At 34.6% G+C, this 18,466-nt stretch overlaps 1 protein-coding gene across 1 annotated transcript; it reads left to right on the top strand.

The window, feature by feature from the left end:
* Window positions 1-14,989: 14,989 nt before the first annotated feature.
* LOC126970026 (kxDL motif-containing protein CG10681) lies at window positions 14,990-18,466 on the top strand. The gene is made up of 3 exons (XM_050815708.1): window positions 14,990-15,327; window positions 15,678-15,851; window positions 17,643-18,466. The coding sequence occupies exons 1-3, from the start codon at window positions 15,188-15,190 to the stop codon at window positions 17,920-17,922; spliced, it is 594 nt and encodes a 197-aa protein (XP_050671665.1). The 5' UTR covers window positions 14,990-15,187; the 3' UTR covers window positions 17,923-18,466.

Here is an 18,466-nt window from a genome sequence, read left to right as displayed (position 1 = left end):
TATATCGCTTTTCATAGATTATAATAAATGTAATTTCTTTCAATAAAGTAACAGTAACTAGTAAGAAAAGAAATACTGTATTTTAATCTTCTTCCCCGTCCTTAAGTACACCCTTGCATAATACTACCAACTTCATGATGTTACCTGTCCAATAATATATTATACCTCTTATTATTATATATTAAACGATTACTTTTAATTTAATTGAATAATGTATATAATGTAAACTCATTGGTCCAGAAAATCATCCAAAATCGATAGTCTCACGACTCATTACGTACATCCTGTTGCAGTAGTGTACCTACTAGGCGGCTTATGCTATGTCATAATTCAATACAGAGCTAAAGTTAATACTTTAGCGGCCTCCTTCACTTCATAAAGCTTAAATGAGAAGAAGTGGTGATAAATTCTTCGCCATACATTTAAATCAATATTTACAGTTTCAGCATTTTTAGCACAATTTAAAACGAAAATTGTTACTCTAATAGAATATTATGGTGCCTCTGAAATCGTATCTGTTCCCTCCGCCACTGAACTCCCATAAGAAAAATAGGTGAACATACGAATTACGAATATACAAACAGGGGATATAGTCTTGTCTTGATTAACATATATAGTAGTTACATAAGCGGTTTTCTAGGAACATTCTTCCAGGTATAACAACAAAACTATACATAACAATTGACGTTGTAAGAGAGTGTAAGTGGCATTGATCGCTAACCATCAGGTGAGATATAGGCTTGTTCGCTCTCATCTTCCATAATACCTCTGAAAAAATATCATCTATTATTGTTTTACAACATCAATGCATTCCAAATATTGTGAAAGCTTAAATAAATTGTTTAAACGGTTCTGTTACTTTTATTTTATTGCAGGAAAAATCTACAACTTGCATAACACACAACAACTTGTCTTAGAAATCAATAGCGATTCGAATATTGAGAGTTCTAAGGTTTCTTAATTAAATTCATGATAAGCTTTATACAATCAATTCAATTAAATATGAAACTCATGAACACTTGGACGAGAAGTGGAAGCAAAATCAATGGTATTGAAAGTAAATAATATGATTATATTTTGCTTGATAAATCTCATTTTTCACACTTACGTTAACTGTAACAATCCATCGGATGTATCGGTCGAAGAACTACCACTCATATTATATTATAATACAAATGACACCAGTAAGCCAGGTAAACATATTTTAAATTATGTCCAGAGGGTTGTTAGTTCAACAGAAGAAAGTGTTCAAGAAGACGAAGCCGCAAAAGAATCATTAAAAACCATAGATTTACAATTATTACTTAATTTTCTGCATAATGCGCCAACAGCAAGATGTGGCTGCGACAGGAGAGACACTCGTGAAAACGAAGACATTGTTCTTAAAAATAACTTTTATTCGCTATTATTCAATAGATATGGACAAATCGGTGACAAGCCAGTTACGGATTACACCAGATGTGGATGTCGGAGGCCTATGAGAGACATCCCTAGAATTAGAAAGACGAAAAATCCAAACAAAGACAAAGACATAATTAGAGATTTCAATGAAAATTTAGATGAATTAGAACATCGTCTAAGAGATGCATATTATGATGATTTAAATACCGAAAACCTTAAACTAAAGAAAACAAAAGGTCTCAAATTTATTCCTAAAAAGATAAGTAAGATTTATAAATCAGCTTTAACAGGAATAGTTCAAGCTATAACTGCCTTTATTAAAGATAAACATGGCGTGAAAGAAATGCCTGCTGTTCCTTTCGTACCAGAAAAATATATTCGTAAATTAAAAGAAGATTATGAAAGACAAAAACTAAAACCTCAAGAGTTGTATAACAGTATTACAAATATGTTAGTTGGAAAAGAGAGTGCCGTGAGGATTTATCCACACAATCACGAAAGTGATATCATTTTTCCTGATTGGATGTTTAAATTCATACAATTATTTTATGTATAAATAGCTATGCGACATAAAATTGTCCCATATCAACCAACCAGCCGTAGAATGACATTGTTAATTCAAAATTATGGCGTGTGTTTAAGACTTACAAGCCCACACGATAGTAATTAAAACTTTATCAGTTTAGACATAGAGTAATCTAAAGATTAAATTAAATAGCTAAAATTTGGAAAGAAAATTTAATTACCTATTTAAATTTTATTATAGTATTTATATTTTAGATGTTTTTTATGAAATAGGAGGACAAACGAGTGTACGGGTCACCTGGTGTTAAGTGATCACCGCGTCGTATCGTCCCAGAAACACTACACAAGGAAGCTCATTCCGCAGCTTTGTAGTACGTGGAAGAAAGCTCCTTGAAAACCGCACTGTGGAGGACACATCCACACATCCAGATGGTGGGGATGATATCCTAACTTGTGGCGTGTCGTGCGAAGGTGGAATTCCGCGGCAGGAATTTGTAGGACCGCTTTCATAATCTTTATGGGGGGGGGTCCTCCGGTCCTCGACACTAACCTACCAGATTGGCCCAATTGTGCTGACGTTATTACGGTTAAGTAGCTCAATTTATTTAATGTCGCTATTGTAGCGCTACGCATTCCAATAAAATAAATAATTATTTCAGTCCCATCACAGAATAAAGAGGAGTAGTAGCTACAGAAGATTCGCTCAGTAACATTGAAGCGATTAAGGAAAAAGGTGCATTGGCTTCCAGTTAAAAAGTTTTATTTTAAATCTTACTCGGTCCGCAGCTGCGAAGGGCTCATGATGCACAGAAAATTTAGTTTACGCACACGATCGAGACGTTTTCAATTATTGGGTACCTTATAAGGGGTGAAGCTTTTGGACCATGTTACATTAGTAAATATTATCATAATCCTAGTATCGCAATATCGCTAGTATTGAAATTGGACAGTTACATTTTCTAACTATGCCGCTCAATTTTTAGAAAAATAAGAAACGCAGTTATAGATATATCGTCGTATTCGCCTTAATATTATTATAAAATTGCAAACTAGTGAAGGACAATGTTCTTCATAATTAAGCTAGCTGACATCCCTATTTAGCTGTCACACCGACCTATATCGCCGCCATTTTAGATTATATCCATTATTGGCACGGGTTATATTATAGCTATTTTGTACAAAAAGTTGTTAACAAAACAACTTGTTATTATTTCTTCTCTCTACCAACACTGTTCGGGAATAATCCTTACTTATGTAAAGAGAGGCACACTTGAATTTGCTATTATGTTAATTGGTGATCAGTTATACCTTTACCTAGAAACGTGCCATAAAAGTCTACCAGTTACAGAGAGAACATTTTAATTGTTCGATCAAGTAGAATTTTAAGGAATTTGCTTACTTTATAGATAGTGTTCTTTTAATTAAATAATTACATTTAGAACATCTAATATGAAGGTATATTTAGTTTGTATACGCGTGATGTGTTTTTCAAAACCTTTTGATTTTCGTTTATTTTCAAAATTTATATTACATTTACGACGGAACCCGAGAGGCGTCGGTTCGAGTCCCGCATTGCCCATTAATATTGGCACAAATTAAATTCATTAATGTAAATTTGTACACAGGCAAAGTATGTAGCTTATTTGGATTGCAAGAAATAGCACCAGTCAACATTCTACTTTCTCGAGTTTTAAGGAGACACACCTTCTCGTGATTCCTCTGATGTTGCAAGAGAATGTGGGGAGAATGAGGTGTTGATCGCATAACATCAGTTGACCGATACACTTATTAGTCCTCCAATGGTTGTTTTACAGCAACAATGCATTGCTGTTTAAATAAAATATTTAAACTGTTATAGCTATCTATGCTAGCAGAAAATTTTTGTTACTTTCATTTTATTGCAGAAATAATCTACAAAACTTGTCTTGGAAATCATTAACGTTTCGAATATTCGTGATTGCAAGAATTCTTAATTAAAATGATAAGCTAAACACGATTTATACAATCAAGTTAATCATTCTATTAATTATGAAACTCATGGAAAACTTGGTTGTGGACTAGAAGTAAATCTATGGAATTCGAAGTTAATAATATGATTAAAGTTTGTTTGATAATTCTCATTTTTCACACTAACGTTAACTGTAAAAATCCATCTGATGTATCAGTCGAAGAACTACCACTCGTACTATATTATAATATCAATGACACCAGCAACCAGCAACAAGGTAAACATATTTTAAATTATGTCCAGAGGGTTGTTAGTTCAACAGAAGAAAGTGTTCAGGAAGACGAAGGCGCAAAAGGCTCATTGAAAATTCTGCATATAGCGCCAAATGTTAGATGTAGCTGTGGCAGGAAAGACACTCGTGAAAACCAAGCCATTGTTCATAAAAATAACTTTTATTCGCTATTATTTAATAGGGATGGACAAATCGGTGACAAATCAGTTACAGATTACACCAGATGTGGATGTCGGAGGCCTATGAGAGACATTCCTAGAATTAGAAAGACGAAAAATCCAAACAAAGACAAAGACAAAATTAGAGAGTTCAATAAAAATTTAGATGAATTAGAACAACGACTAAAAGACGCATATAATGATTATTTAAATACCGAAAAACTTGAACTAAAGAAAACAAAAGGTCTCGCATTTATCCCTAAGAAAATAAATAAAATTTATGAATCATTATTATCAGAGATGATTAAGGTTGTATCTGCTTTTATTCAACACGATTATGACGTAAAAGATTTTATGCACGCTATTCCTTTCATACCAAAGAAATATTTGCTTGAATTAAAAAAAGATTATAAAAGGCAAAAACAAAAACCTCAAGAATTGTATAATAGCATAAAAAATGTGTTAGTTGGAAAAAAGAGTGCCGTGAGGATTTATCCACACAATGACGAAAATGGTATAATTTTACCTGTTTGGATGTTTGAAATGATAAAATTATATAATCATAAATAGCTGTAGGACATAATATTGTCAGAATATAATTTAAGGCTGCTTTTAAATGATTAAATAATACCACTTAACACAATTAAACAATTATTCTCAATCTGTTAATCTGTTCTGTCAAGAGTCAAGATACAGTTTTAATAAAACAACCGTAGAATGTGAATGAACATTGTTTCTTTTTATCTCTTCCTTTCCCTGCAAACTGTCAAGTCAACATTTTAATTGCTTAGAGACGAGTCGTGCAAGGTATGTCATCATCAAGGTTTGTCATCTTTGATACATGACATCATTTCTATAATAAAATCTTGAGGGCGTTACCGGGGTCCCAAGGTGTGAAAGAGCGGAGTTGCGGATTGCACAATTAAATGGACGCTGAATTTTTATTATTATTATTTAAATTGAATTTAATCGCATTATTATTTGATATTCTTATTTGTTCACATTTGCCTCAGACCTCTATTAACCAACACACATTTTAATATTTTTTGTAATTAAAGATTTGTAAATTATATAATACTAGCTTCTGCCCGCGACTTCGTCCGCATGGAACTCGTTTATATCGTAGCTCTTTACAACGATGTTACGACTCGCTTGACAGACTCTAGCAGGCAGGTTAATGAATAAGGTTTATTCGCTATTTTCGCTATGGTGGTAGATTGTGCTGAAGTTTACCAACAAAGTGATATTACAAATTACAATGCATTATTGTAAATGCATGATATTATTGTTGTTTAAACAACAATATTGTTATTGTTGTTGCATTAGCTATAGTACCTCCTTATACACTACATTAGTGGTTCTGCCTTGAGGTGCTAGTATGACCAAACTGCTCGGCGAACTTACTCTAGAACAAGCCACGTAAAGCTGCCCGTGTGAGAAGCAGTCCCCCCTTAGGTCAATCCCTGCCGTTTTTAACGACTGACCCTGTGATTTATTAATTGTCATTGCAAATCAGACCTTAAGGGGGAACTGCAACCTTTTAAATTCAAACGGGTAGTTAGATGGTATTAGAGGTATGCGTGGTATATACATGGATTCACCTCTAGCGCAACTAGTAGTGACAGTGGTCTCTACCACACTGTTATGTAACGCTTTTGTACGCAACCTGGTCCCGTGGGAGGGTTCAGATTACGCAGTAACATTACTGGAGCACCCACTTTAAGGACAAGTTTATCAGTTGGTAGTCCAGGCGGGTTGAGTGCATTCAAGAATTCCACAGGATACTGAACAGCATCATCGATATTTACTACAGAGTCCACAGAGTTGTATTGAAGTTCTGCGCCTTCGAACGCCTACAATAAAGTGTAATTATGTGTCAGAAGATTGGTCGTTCTTAGGACTCAGAATAGCACGTTCACACAACCACTCCATGGGTTTATTGGGCAGGTTTTGGACATCTGGGTAAATTCGGACTATTAGGTCTTGAACGGTGTGCACAACTGACGCAAGTTCTGGTGGAATAAAAATTTTGCCCTCAGATCGGAGAATACCCCGGCGCACACGTCGCCCTTAAGATGCACTCGCATGTTTTTTGTAATGTTTAGTTTTTTAATTAATTTGACGCCTCCCCTCGGCACTACTGGCAGAGTCTGACGAAAATTCCCCCCCATAGTGACCCCTCCCATCGTGAAGTTGTTCCCTCGGATGTCTTTTAGGGTTCTATTTAACGCTTCAAAGGCCCCCCTGTGCGACATAGTGCTTTCGACCCAAACTATAATTTTGCAATCACGTAATACTTGTGCTGCGTTGCTTTTGGGAAGTTGCACAATGTAGTATCAGTATGATTAAGATTTATTTATATATATTTTATTCTGTTTTTAGTATTTATTGTTATAACGGCAAAAGGATCTGTGAAAATTTCTACTTTCTAACTATCACGGTTCATGAGCCTGCTGACGGACAGTCAGACAGATAGGTAGACGGACGGACAGCGGAGTCTTAGTAATACTGTACCGTTTTTGCCCTTTGGGTACGGAACCCTAAAAAAATTGAGGTGGGCACTCCATACTATACATGTAACCAAATATCAAAAAAATCTATTTAACCCCCTATTTTTATAGCTCAAAAAAAGAGTTTTCCCATACACACTTTGAACCCCTATTTAGCTTCTGCCTGCGACTCCGTCCGCGTGGGTCTCGTTTAAATATTGTAGCGCCATACAAACCTCCACACCCCCCATTTCATCCCCTTAGGGGATGATTTCCGGGATAAAAACTATCCTATGTCCTTCCCCGGATCTCTATACCAAGTTTCATCTAAATCGGTTCATACAAACTTTGCACCCCTTTTTAACCCCTTTAGGGGTGAATTTTTTCAAAACGCTGATAGTCATTTTCTTGTATTGTGATAAGGAGTCCATACGCAAAGTTTGAAGTCTCTTACTTAAAATTTTACTCCATCCCCATACAAACTTTCAACCCCCTTTTCACCCCTTTAAAGGTAGAATTTTCAAAAATCTTCTTAGTGGATACTTTCGTTATGTAAACTACCTGTTGTGAAAAAATCAGCTTTCTAGGTTCAACGGTTTGGGCTGGGCGTTGATTTAAGTGAGTGAATCAGTCAGTCAGGACTTTTACGTTTATATATATATATAGATTTTTTAAAAAGACATTTTATGATCATCCGAACATAACTGGCGCAGTCGGTAGGATCGCGGCCCTTTCAATATCAAGTGTGATTCTAAAAGTAAAAACCGCAAACGGAAAATAAGAACCTAAAAGGTCGATTTTACGGGAATTTCGGAAAATCGTAATGTCAGTCCTGGGGCAAAGTCTTCGGTCAGTACTCTTTTACTTCAAGTTCCTTTGCTATTTTTTATATTAATTTAAATAAAAAATATAATTTCAATATTATATCATCATTTATTTTATTGTGTGTAGTGTTGTTTTCGGATTTTATACTGATATACAATACTTCTTTTGATTATTGCATTATTCAAGTAAAGTTAAGGTGTAGTTAAAGCTATAATGTCGCTAAAAGATTGTGATAGTATTATCAAGATTTTTTTTTTATTATTATTGAACCAAAATTAAACTAATTACAAAGATATTATGCGATGGCCGACTGCCAATTCATTAGCGTTAAATGTTTTGCCACTATTTGTGGTAAAACATTTAACGCTCTAATTAAAATATGTAACTAATATACTAACTTATAAATATAAAGATTTTTTGTGTATGAGTGTACGCATACGCACAGTATGTCTTAAGTCGTTATCAACTTATTATATATGGGTTCCAGATATTACAGCAGTATTCTAAGACGCTTCGATACGACTTCGACGCTATGGGTGATTTAATTCCATTTAGAAGTGCGTTAATAGATTGAGCCTGGCTGGCAAGCGCATGTCGTGTTAATATGTTTATTATAGCGTAGGCTTAGTGATGCAGCTATAGATGCTATAGTGTCCGAAAACTCACTGGATACGTGGCCGAAGGTTAACATGCCTTAAGACCTTAAGGAGAAACGATAGACGAGATCGAAGTGTTGCAGGAACTGACTCGAATGCATCGCCTTCAACCGGAGGACAACTTATATATATTAGATACTTTATTTACAGTTGGAAAACATTCTATGAAAATATGTTAAGACAACATTATATGAGTCAGTTAGATTTTAACGAAGCTTTCAATTTTTGCTGCTAAGATAAGATAAGCAAATCCAGGTACAATTGCTGCATCTACTGCAAATAGATCCTCTATATTATTCCCACAAAATAATTATTACCGTTCTTTTAATAACAACCTTCCACGGTTTTTCAACCCTAATTTTGAACTCCAACAAAATATTATGACTCCGCAACAATGACAATAGTGGATGCAGTCCAGTATAACTTGGAAGAAAAAGAATAATTTATTTAAATCGATCTTTTTTTATATGCATTGTGATTAAATTACAATAAGTTTCAATATTTTTAAAGCTTATATATTGGTATGACTACATTGTGATTGTCATTGAACCCCCAGACTACTCGAAGACTGTAGCGTGAGATCAAATAGAGCTATGATTAACAATAAACATTTTACTTGACAGTCAACATATTGCATTTCTATGGCAAATGTTGAGGATACTATAAAAATATCAATTGAATTATATAATTACAAATTTATTTATACTTAATTTAAGAATAAAGTAAAAACCTGTGTAATAAACTGTATGTTTGTGTGGCGTTGTAATACGCACATGTACATATATGTAGGTGGGAAAAATTAAATACAAGCGATGAAACTATTTTCAGTTTTCTCGTGATCAAATTCTCCTATGTTAGTACCAATTTTTTTTCATTTATTTAACTCCCAGTGTAAGTATGAGACTGTTAATAAGGGAACCAGGGAAGCCACAATTCGCTTTCGAACAGTTGTTTTACACCGAACCACTACTCCTAGGTAAGTTACCCATCTCATTATGATCATCATTAACATTTTGAGAAGCAGCATCCTGCTGAGAAAATTCAAGGGCAGATTATTCTCTAAAATTAAGAAAATACCGCATGTGATGAGCTGGATTTTCGCGATGTCGACAACATAGTCAACCAGAGCTAGTTAAACTGATCCATCATTATAAAATTTGTATTTATTTATTTATTTACAACTCTTACGTCTAGCATTACAGGAATATTCCTAATGCGCTAGTGTAACATTCACCTTAAAAAATAATGTAACATTTAAAATGAGCATTAATTAAAATATAAAAATATAGAGATACACTTAATCTTACAATATATAGTTAACGTTAACTTAAGAAACCTAATCTTATAATTATTATTTACAGCTATCATAACATATAGCGCACATTGCAATCCTTGTGAGTTCACTCAGAGTGCAACAAAACAGGTCGAACCGTTCGGCCACGACGTTGAGTGTATCAAGCGCGCGTACCAGCGGCGCCTTGTTGACCAAATTGGTGCGCCCGCGCGGCAACGCCAGCAGTGACGGTCTACGCCTCCGCCACACGTACTGGTCCGGCACTCGCAAATTCAGCTGCCCTAATACGTCCGCATTAAATATCTTGCCTCTTATTATTTTAAAAATATAAAGAACAAGACTATATTCTAGACCTTATTTCATTGTATCCGACCATACCCAAAACAAATAGTGTAGGGTACATTAATGGGTAAAATGGGTAAACCCCATAAAGCCTCATGTATAAGAATCTAATAAATTTGTATAAACACATTTGTATATTCGCCATTCACAGCCAAAGAGAGCTTGAGGTCGTCCGCAAATAACAAACATTTAGCATCCTGGACCACCTGCGGTAGATCGTTGATCATTAAAATAAACTGGAAGGGCCCTAGGTTGCTGCCCTGACTGACACCTGACTTTGTGAAATATGGTTCGGACTTTCGGCCTTTATATTCCACATATTGCTGCCTATCTCTCATATAGCTCGCAAAAAAGGTTAGTAAATCTGGCGTGAACCCGACTGATGCTAACTTTTTGAGCAATACATCGTTATCGACTAAATCAAAGGCTTTTCGAAAATCAAAGTATGCTACATCAGCCTGTCCTCCACCGTCCACGGCTGGAACTATATGAGACATATAGCCGAGAAGGTTGCTGGTAGTGCTTCTCGAAGGCCTAAATCCATGTTGAGACTCTGATAGTTGAGCACTAACTTGAGTATAAATACTACTATGAATGGATTCTAATATTTTCGCTGCAGTTGACAACACTGCAACTGGCCTGTACCCCTCCACCTGTGTTCCACCTTTATCTTTCGGCACTGGGACGACTCGGGTCACTTTCCACTTCTCGGGAAACACAGCTGCCTTCAGACACTGATTGTAAATATGAAGTAACGGCTCGGCCAGGACAGACCGGCAGTCTTTAAATATATAAGGTGTTATACCATCCGGTCCCGCAGACTTCTTCGGCTTAAGTTTTTTAAGTGCCTGTCTTACCTCGTCTAAGGTCAAGTGGTCTATGTGCACCCGCGCTGCTCCGTTCACTCCACCCGCTGCCGCTACCGCTGCGCTAACATTCAATTCAGCTTGCCGTGAACTATAAACTGAATGGAAATACTTGCCAAACTCTACAGCGCATTGCTCGTCGATCAATCCCCACTCTTCAAAATTTTTAGCGGACCCCTACTACTTTTTTTTGATTTTACGTAGTTCCAGAACGACATCGGATCCTTAAGTAGCTGGTTCTGAACGCGACGCTTATAGTGCCGGTGGGTGAAATCTATCATGGCTTTAACACTCGCCCTACACTGAACGAACGCTTCGTAATCATACCGAGACTTACTCGGCTTGTACCGTCGGTGAAGCTTTGCTTTTAGTTCTATGTTGCGAATTATTTCAACCGTGTACCATTCGGGGTAAATGTACCTCGAGGTTACCCGATTTCGCTTTTTTTTTGGAACGCAGTCATCGGTGATAGATGTAAGAATGTCATAGAAACAGTTCAAGATAATTTACCCTTTAGCGAAAACCAAACTATAAAGTTTTTAATAGATACAGGAACCTCGCGTTCGATGGCAGCACTCAGGTGCTGTCATCGAACATCGAAATCATAGAGCATTAAATTATGTTCATACCTATATGTATATCATCAGTGTTATAATTTAATACCCTATAATTTTTGAATATTTCATAGATCAATCCAGATATTCCAATACTTAAATCAATTGGAAGCACCTCGATATCTGAACATAAAAGAAAAAGAATTTGCGGATTTTCGTTAAATCATATAATATAATAAAAGGTATTTATTTTCTCAAAATTAATTCCTTTAGAATTATTTTTGTCATTTCTAATATACTACTCTGCGCTCTGAGAGAGAAGAAGCGGCGCAAGAAACTCTCCAAGCATTCTTTTTTGCGCTCTTTTTAATAAAAGTATACAATATTGTACTGTCATTGCTATTGCTATAAAATAATCATAATCTCGTCCCAGGCTGTCCGATCACTTATGTATTCAGCTGTGGAGTAATAGGATTAACGACGGAGGCATTTTTTTAATAAAACATTTTAATTTATCTATAGATAATGCCTGAACAGGGGCTGGGACTTTATTATAAAAGTGAATACATTTACCCTTAAAGCTATTATGTATCTTATGAAGCCTACTAGAATTAGTTCCATCCCCTTATTTCTAGTGTTATAATAATGAATTCACTATTAAGAGCAAAAAGGTGACGATTTTTGTGAACGTATATTAAATTTTCATAAATGTACTGACAATGAACAGTCGTAATATTTATTTCTTTAAATTTTTCTTTGAGAGACTGTCTATAACCAAGCTGATATATAGCACGAAAAGCTCTCTTTTGCAGAGCAAACACTATATCAATGTCAGCAGCATGGCCCCTCACTAAAATATCGTACGTCATGGTGCTGTTAAAATCGGTCGAAACATTCGTGTACTTTCTAATCTTTCTAACGGCTTATGCCGCAGAGCTGATTCTATCTGCTAGATGGGCTATATGTGGACCCCACTGAAGCTTTATATCTAACGTGATACCCAAGAAGACCGTAGTGTCCATAAGTTCCAATCTCTGGTCATTTATAAGTACTAATGTGTAATGATACTTTTAAAGAATTACCATATGGCATAGTAGGAGTATGCGTTTTCCATTTTCAGTATTATATTATTATCCAGCAAACAAAATTTCCACCTGAATCATCTGTAATTACTGGAGAATGTATAAATAAATTAATAATAATAAATTATACCAAGGTATTATACCTAATTAAATGTGTTGAATATTTTCTTATTGCCGAACTTAAGAAATCTATTATATTTACAGACTCCATTACTGTTCTGCAAGATTTATGTAGGTTTCCATTCAAGCCTATTCAAATTAACCATGACATTATAAAAATTAGAAATATACTAGTGATATCTAATGAAAAAGCCTATACAGTGTAGTTTTCCTGGGTACTAGGTACTCTGGCATTTCGGAAAATGAACGAAGTTGATCAGCTTCCCAACGAGGCTATTTCAGACTATTATAAATATACCCATGACTTCAGTGCATTGCCAAAACATTCATCTTAGGAAGAAGAAGATATTTGCTAAGATTCATGACTGTATTTCGTCAAAACCATAATTATTAGGTTTGGAGTTAAGTAGGAGAATGACATATATCTTGGCGTTTGGGCTACGTTTGCTCTCCTGTTCAACTAGCGCAATTTGGAATTGTGAATAGAATAGTGATTTGTTCGAATGTGGCGAATTGGGTGACCTGAAACAATATATTTTTATCATGCCCAAAATATAAGCGAGTATTATTTTACCAGGGTCTTTTTCAGTGTGATATCCCACTTCTTTATGTTGTAAATAACAGTTCAAAAAGCTTTCACAATGGCGCTGGTGTAGGCACAGGGTATGGTATGGTGAATGTAGCAATTGTAAGCAAATTGAAGTAAACCGAGTTAAAACATTGAATATTATTGCCGACTAAAGTACATGGGACCAACAAACTCAGCGGGCTTTTTTTTCATTGAAAAAATATGTTTACAAAGTAATATTGTACAATTAAACTTATTATTTAGTAGCCTGAGGGTGGTCACTCCATTCTCAATCTGTGGTATCATTAAGAAAGTAATTTATGTTATAATAACCTTTACCACACAAACGTTTTTTAACAATTCTTTTTAATAACGTTATACTTTTGTTTTGAACATTTTCTGGGATCTTGTTGTAAAAGCATATACATCGCCCTACAAAAGACTTACTAACTCGACTTAGCCGAGTAGTAGGCATCATAAGTTTATGTCTGTTCCTGGTGTTAACATTATGGTTATGACAGTTTCTGGCAAATTCACTTATGTGCCTATGAACATACATTACATTATCAAGAATATATTGAGAGGCAACAGTCAAGATGTTAATTTCTTTGACTTTTGCTCTCAATAATTCTTAAGGACCTAGGTTATAAATAGCGCGAATAGCCCTCTTCTGCAGCACATATATTGTATTAATATCGGCAGCGTTGCCCCATAGCAATATACCACAGGGCATAATACTCGAATAATCATCGACATAATAATCGAAATAACTAAAAATAATATCGACATAACAATCGAAATAACTAAAGTATACTAGTCGCGCCGTATCTATGTCAGTTAATTGTCTAATCTTTTTAACCGCGTATGCTGCAGAACTAAGTCTGTTCGCCAATCCTTCAATATGGGGGCCCCATTGTAATTTGAAATCTAGAGTTATGCCAAGAAATATAGCAGATTCCACCGGTTCTATCACCTCTCCGTTTAACAAAACATTTGCATCTACATTTTTGACATTTGGTACGGTAAATTTAATGTATTTAGTTTTCTTGCTATTTAACAATAGGTGTTTAGCGCTAAACCAGTACACGATGTCAGATAGAATATCGTTCACTTCGTCATATATAGCTTGGTTTCTTTTTTCACTTTTAAAATCCGTGAAGTTTATGTTTTTTCTCTATAAGATTAGGAAGATCATTTATATAGATAAGGAAGAGGAACGGTCCAAGAATAGACCCTAATGGTACCCCCATCCTGAGAGGAGTCCCAGGAGATCTCCTGCCCTTCACATCTACCCGCTGAATTCTTTTGTTTAGATTTGAAGTCAGAAGATCGAGCGCCGTTCCTTTTATGCCATAGTGGTATAGCTTCCTGACCAGCGTTGAATGTTGAACACAATCAAAAGCCTTAGATAAATCACAGAAGCTGCCAAGTGCATTCTGAGATTCCTCCCAGGCATCAAAAATATTCTTGATCAGCTCAACACCTGCATCCGTTGTTGAACGTCCACTAGTAAAGCCAAATTGTTTTATATGAAGTAACTTATAAGTGTTAAAGTGAGTAAGCATTTGGCTTAAAAATATTTTTTCAAAAATTTTACTAAGGGTCGGCAACACCGAAACAGGGCGATAGTTATTCGGGTCAGAAGTGAGTCCCGATTTAAATATTGGTGTAATTTTACTATACTTCAGAAGGAATATCTTCATAAAATTATACGGTACCAAAGGTACTAGTCTTGCGAATGGCAGCTCTGTTGACAAACTAGTCAAAGAGGATCTAAATACTAGGTAATATTAGTTTATTAGTGTATGACATGCTACTATAATCTACGATTGTCAAAATATAAATAAAAGTATTTGTTATACTCTTTGGTCCTAAGCATAGAATTAAAAAATAATAAATTTTTGTGTTGTGATTTGTGAATTTGAAAATGAGTATTTAATATTTTGATGCTAGTAAAATATTTCAGTGACAAATTCCTTAGGTTTATTTAAAGTAAAAAAAGCTACGCAAAAGCTCAAAATCTATGTCAAATCCTGGACCCTGGATAGTGCATACTTGAATATCTAAATGGCAAACGAAACACCAGAGAGCGATTTTTCAATAGAATGTTTTCAAAATTATTCCGCCCCGGAAGTTTTTGTACAAGGTCTTGCTGGTATAGTAGACCAAAGCGATGTGGAAATGATCATTCGTGCACAGAAGACCATGTAAGAGTTATTGTTAACATTATTTTCATTTAGAACGCACTAGGTATTTTGCGCTCCCTTTTAAATGCAAAAGGTTTACCCACTTATTTTACAAAAAAAAAGAAACCACTTCAACTTTCTATGATACGAATATTATTTCATTACTAACTATAAATCGATATATATTCTACACCACAATACTCAAAATTTTGGTGAAGTTCATTCCTAAGTCATAATAGATGACTTTTTAATAGTACTGTGAACACCACACATTGTTTCACAAAGGCCTCTCCATTATATTTGATATATAGATTTGAGGTGGTTCCCCAATTTTGATACCACATAACTATAACTCATTTTATATTTTGCAGGCTGCAAAGATTTGAGAAAACCACAGAAATGTTAACAAACTGTAACCAATTGTCAGCCAGTAGGTTCCGGGCTGCATCTACTGAATTTAAGAAACATACACAACTGCTTCTTGACATGAAAAAAGATCTTGAATATATATTCAAAAAAATAAGGGCCATTAAAACTAAATTGAGGTAAATAATATTAAAAACTTTTTAATTATCTAGCCTAAATTATAATATTTTTAGCATTTAGGATATTACTTTATTATTATTACATTCATAGATAAATTGCAATTTATGTTAGACTTGTTCTTGCTCGGACATCAAAAGGAGAGCACCAATCTAGTGCAATGAATGATATGTACTAGTTAAGTACATTCAATAAAGCAATAAAGTTTTGCGGTACATATTTGATTTTCATAGGCTTCCCTAAGGATGTAATTTTGTTATACACACAGAATATAAGCTCTGTACTAATCTAATAATAGAATTTATAAGAAAGTACCTACTAAGTACTAGCAATAAATTGGCAAAAATTCCCAGGAGTCGTATAACAGCCACAGACAAACATGAAATAAATAAACCTTGATAATTCAACAATGTGGGAGGACTGTGGAAGTTATATATGTCTCCTCATGCCCATGTTCTATGCATCTTGTCTCTGATTCATTCATATTGTTTCATTTTATTATGAAAGTTTCAGAATGACAAACTAGATGAACTAAGTCATAAGCTGAAGGAATAGTTCGTTCTCATTCTGTGTCAGGAACTAATTCTTAACAGTTATTAATGTGTGAACTATACAAGTCTAATTAAAGAAAATTTATTGAATTAGGTGTTACTTTGCGGAAATCCATAATTATACAAATGTATAAAGTAATGTTAATGTTTATAGCGCCAAAATCTTTTGACAGACAATACGTCCTGAGGATGCCTCATGTAGAGGCTAAACACATGTCAAATTGTTTTAAAAACAAATATTGGCGGAATGAAAACTAAAGAAAACTTAATTCATTTGTATAAGTCTAATTTATGTGTTAATGTACTGAGTATTAAAATTTAAAGCTTGATTCACACAAGCATGATTGAGACCACAGAACTATAATATTTATTAGAGATGAAACGGATATCCGATAACTATCCGGTATCCGGCGGCCTTAATACTATCCGGCCGAATACCGGATAACTACCTACTATTCGGCCAGATAGGCATCAGGCTGAATTAAAAAAAATCTGTATAAAAATATATTTTTAAGTAATTATTTGCTTTATTTAGTTAGTTTTAGTATCACTTAAGAAATATAATTAGTTTTAGTTGTAAATTTTTAATCACACCATAGTAAATGAATGTAATAGAAAAAAAAAAATTAGTACTCATACTGAACTAAAGGCAAATTATGGTGGATAAATACTATTTTCTCTGCATTGAGAATAAGGCCAGCTTCAGAAAAAAGTCTTTCGCTGTACACACTGCTGCAAGGTGCTGAAAGATAGATTTTGGCAAACTTTGTTAATTTTGGGTATTGTTTGGCATTAGCTCACCAAGATTAAGGGTCACGATTGCGATCAATTCTCATTGACTTGAGATAAAAATCCAGCTCACAGGTTATCGCATTTAAAGAAATGCGCATCTCTATCGCATTTGAAGAAAGCTTCACATTGAACCTGGACAGTATTGTTTTCATTTGCTACCTCATCAAAGCAACCCCAAAACATGTCATGAGCTTTGCGAGATACAGCTGACTCTGTCTCCTCTCCTCTACTCTTTTTAGCCGGTGTTGAAGATGAACTGCTACTTGAGGACTCTTCACAAGATATTTTCAAATATTCCAATAAGATCTCCAAACGGCTATTCGGCCACATGGTTGGCCGAATATCCGGTATCCGGCCACACTGCTATCCTTTTCATCTCTAATTAATTTTACAAATAGGTAAACATAAAATGCCTTTGTATTTTCTTTACATGATAATCAATTATTTCAGTACACAGTACCCAGAAGCATACAAAATAGCAATAGAAGCAGCAGCAGCTAAACAAAAACCGTCAGAAGACATAGAGGAAGCAAAAATATCAGCATCAAGAACACAGCCTAAAATGGTAACGACTGTGTCCACAGAAACACTAAAACCATCAACAAGTGAAGAAGGCAAAAAGGCAAAACGGAGAGAAAAAGAAAGAAGTGAGGTCAAGAAGACAAACAGCAGTTCATCGGAGACAGAGAGTGCCAGTTCTGGTGATGATAGCAGTTCTGATACAGGTTGATTGAACCACAAAATTGTATGATATATAATAAATGCATGAGGCTCACTCAATCTTAAGTGTCAACAATTACATAAATAAGCCTCCCCAATAATTTTTTATTGAAAATGGAGACGATTTGATCAATTTCATTTGTTGCACCAACAGTTTTGTTTAATATTAGTTGTACTTGGTCTGTATTATAATATCTAGTCATGATAACCTATAACTGTTTTGAATCATGTTTCTAATTCTTAATAATAAGTAATAAAGGTGTTTATTTAAAGTAAATATACAATATTATAGTTAAATTTTATTAATAATATATATAATTCAGAACTCTCTTGAAATGATAGTTTGGAAGTAAAAATATTTATTTGAAAAAATTTGTGCATCTCAGGGCACCCGACAGAAGTGATAACTTAAACTAATCTAAGTTGGACTCTTTTAATAATGAAATAAATGTTTAACTTGAGAATATCTTAGGTTATTACTTAAATTTTATGTATATTGATATGCTAATGTAAGGAAAGTTTATTTATTAATAAAATCTTATATTTAAAAAGAA

The sequence above is a fragment of the Leptidea sinapis genome, chromosome 19 (genome assembly GCF_905404315.1).
Source record: "Leptidea sinapis chromosome 19, ilLepSina1.1, whole genome shotgun sequence".
In the NCBI taxonomy this organism is placed as follows: Eukaryota; Metazoa; Arthropoda; class Insecta; order Lepidoptera; family Pieridae; genus Leptidea; species Leptidea sinapis.
Note: the sequence above shows the minus strand (reverse complement) of the source record. Positions and strands in the feature narration are given on the sequence as shown.

What these genes read in the sequence shown, in the direction of transcription:
- LOC126970026 (XM_050815708.1), top strand. Translation starts at nt 15,188, where the DNA reads ATGGCAAACGAAACACCAGAGAGCGATTTTTCAATAGAATGTTTTCAA. An exon ending in ATTCGTGCACAGAAGACCAT is followed by an intron (nt 15,328 to 15,677) that starts GTAAGAGTTATT and finishes TATATTTTGCAG; the next exon opens with GCTGCAAAGATTTGAGAAAA. An exon ending in GCCATTAAAACTAAATTGAG is followed by an intron (nt 15,852 to 17,642) that starts GTAAATAATATT and finishes CAATTATTTCAG; the next exon opens with TACACAGTACCCAGAAGCAT.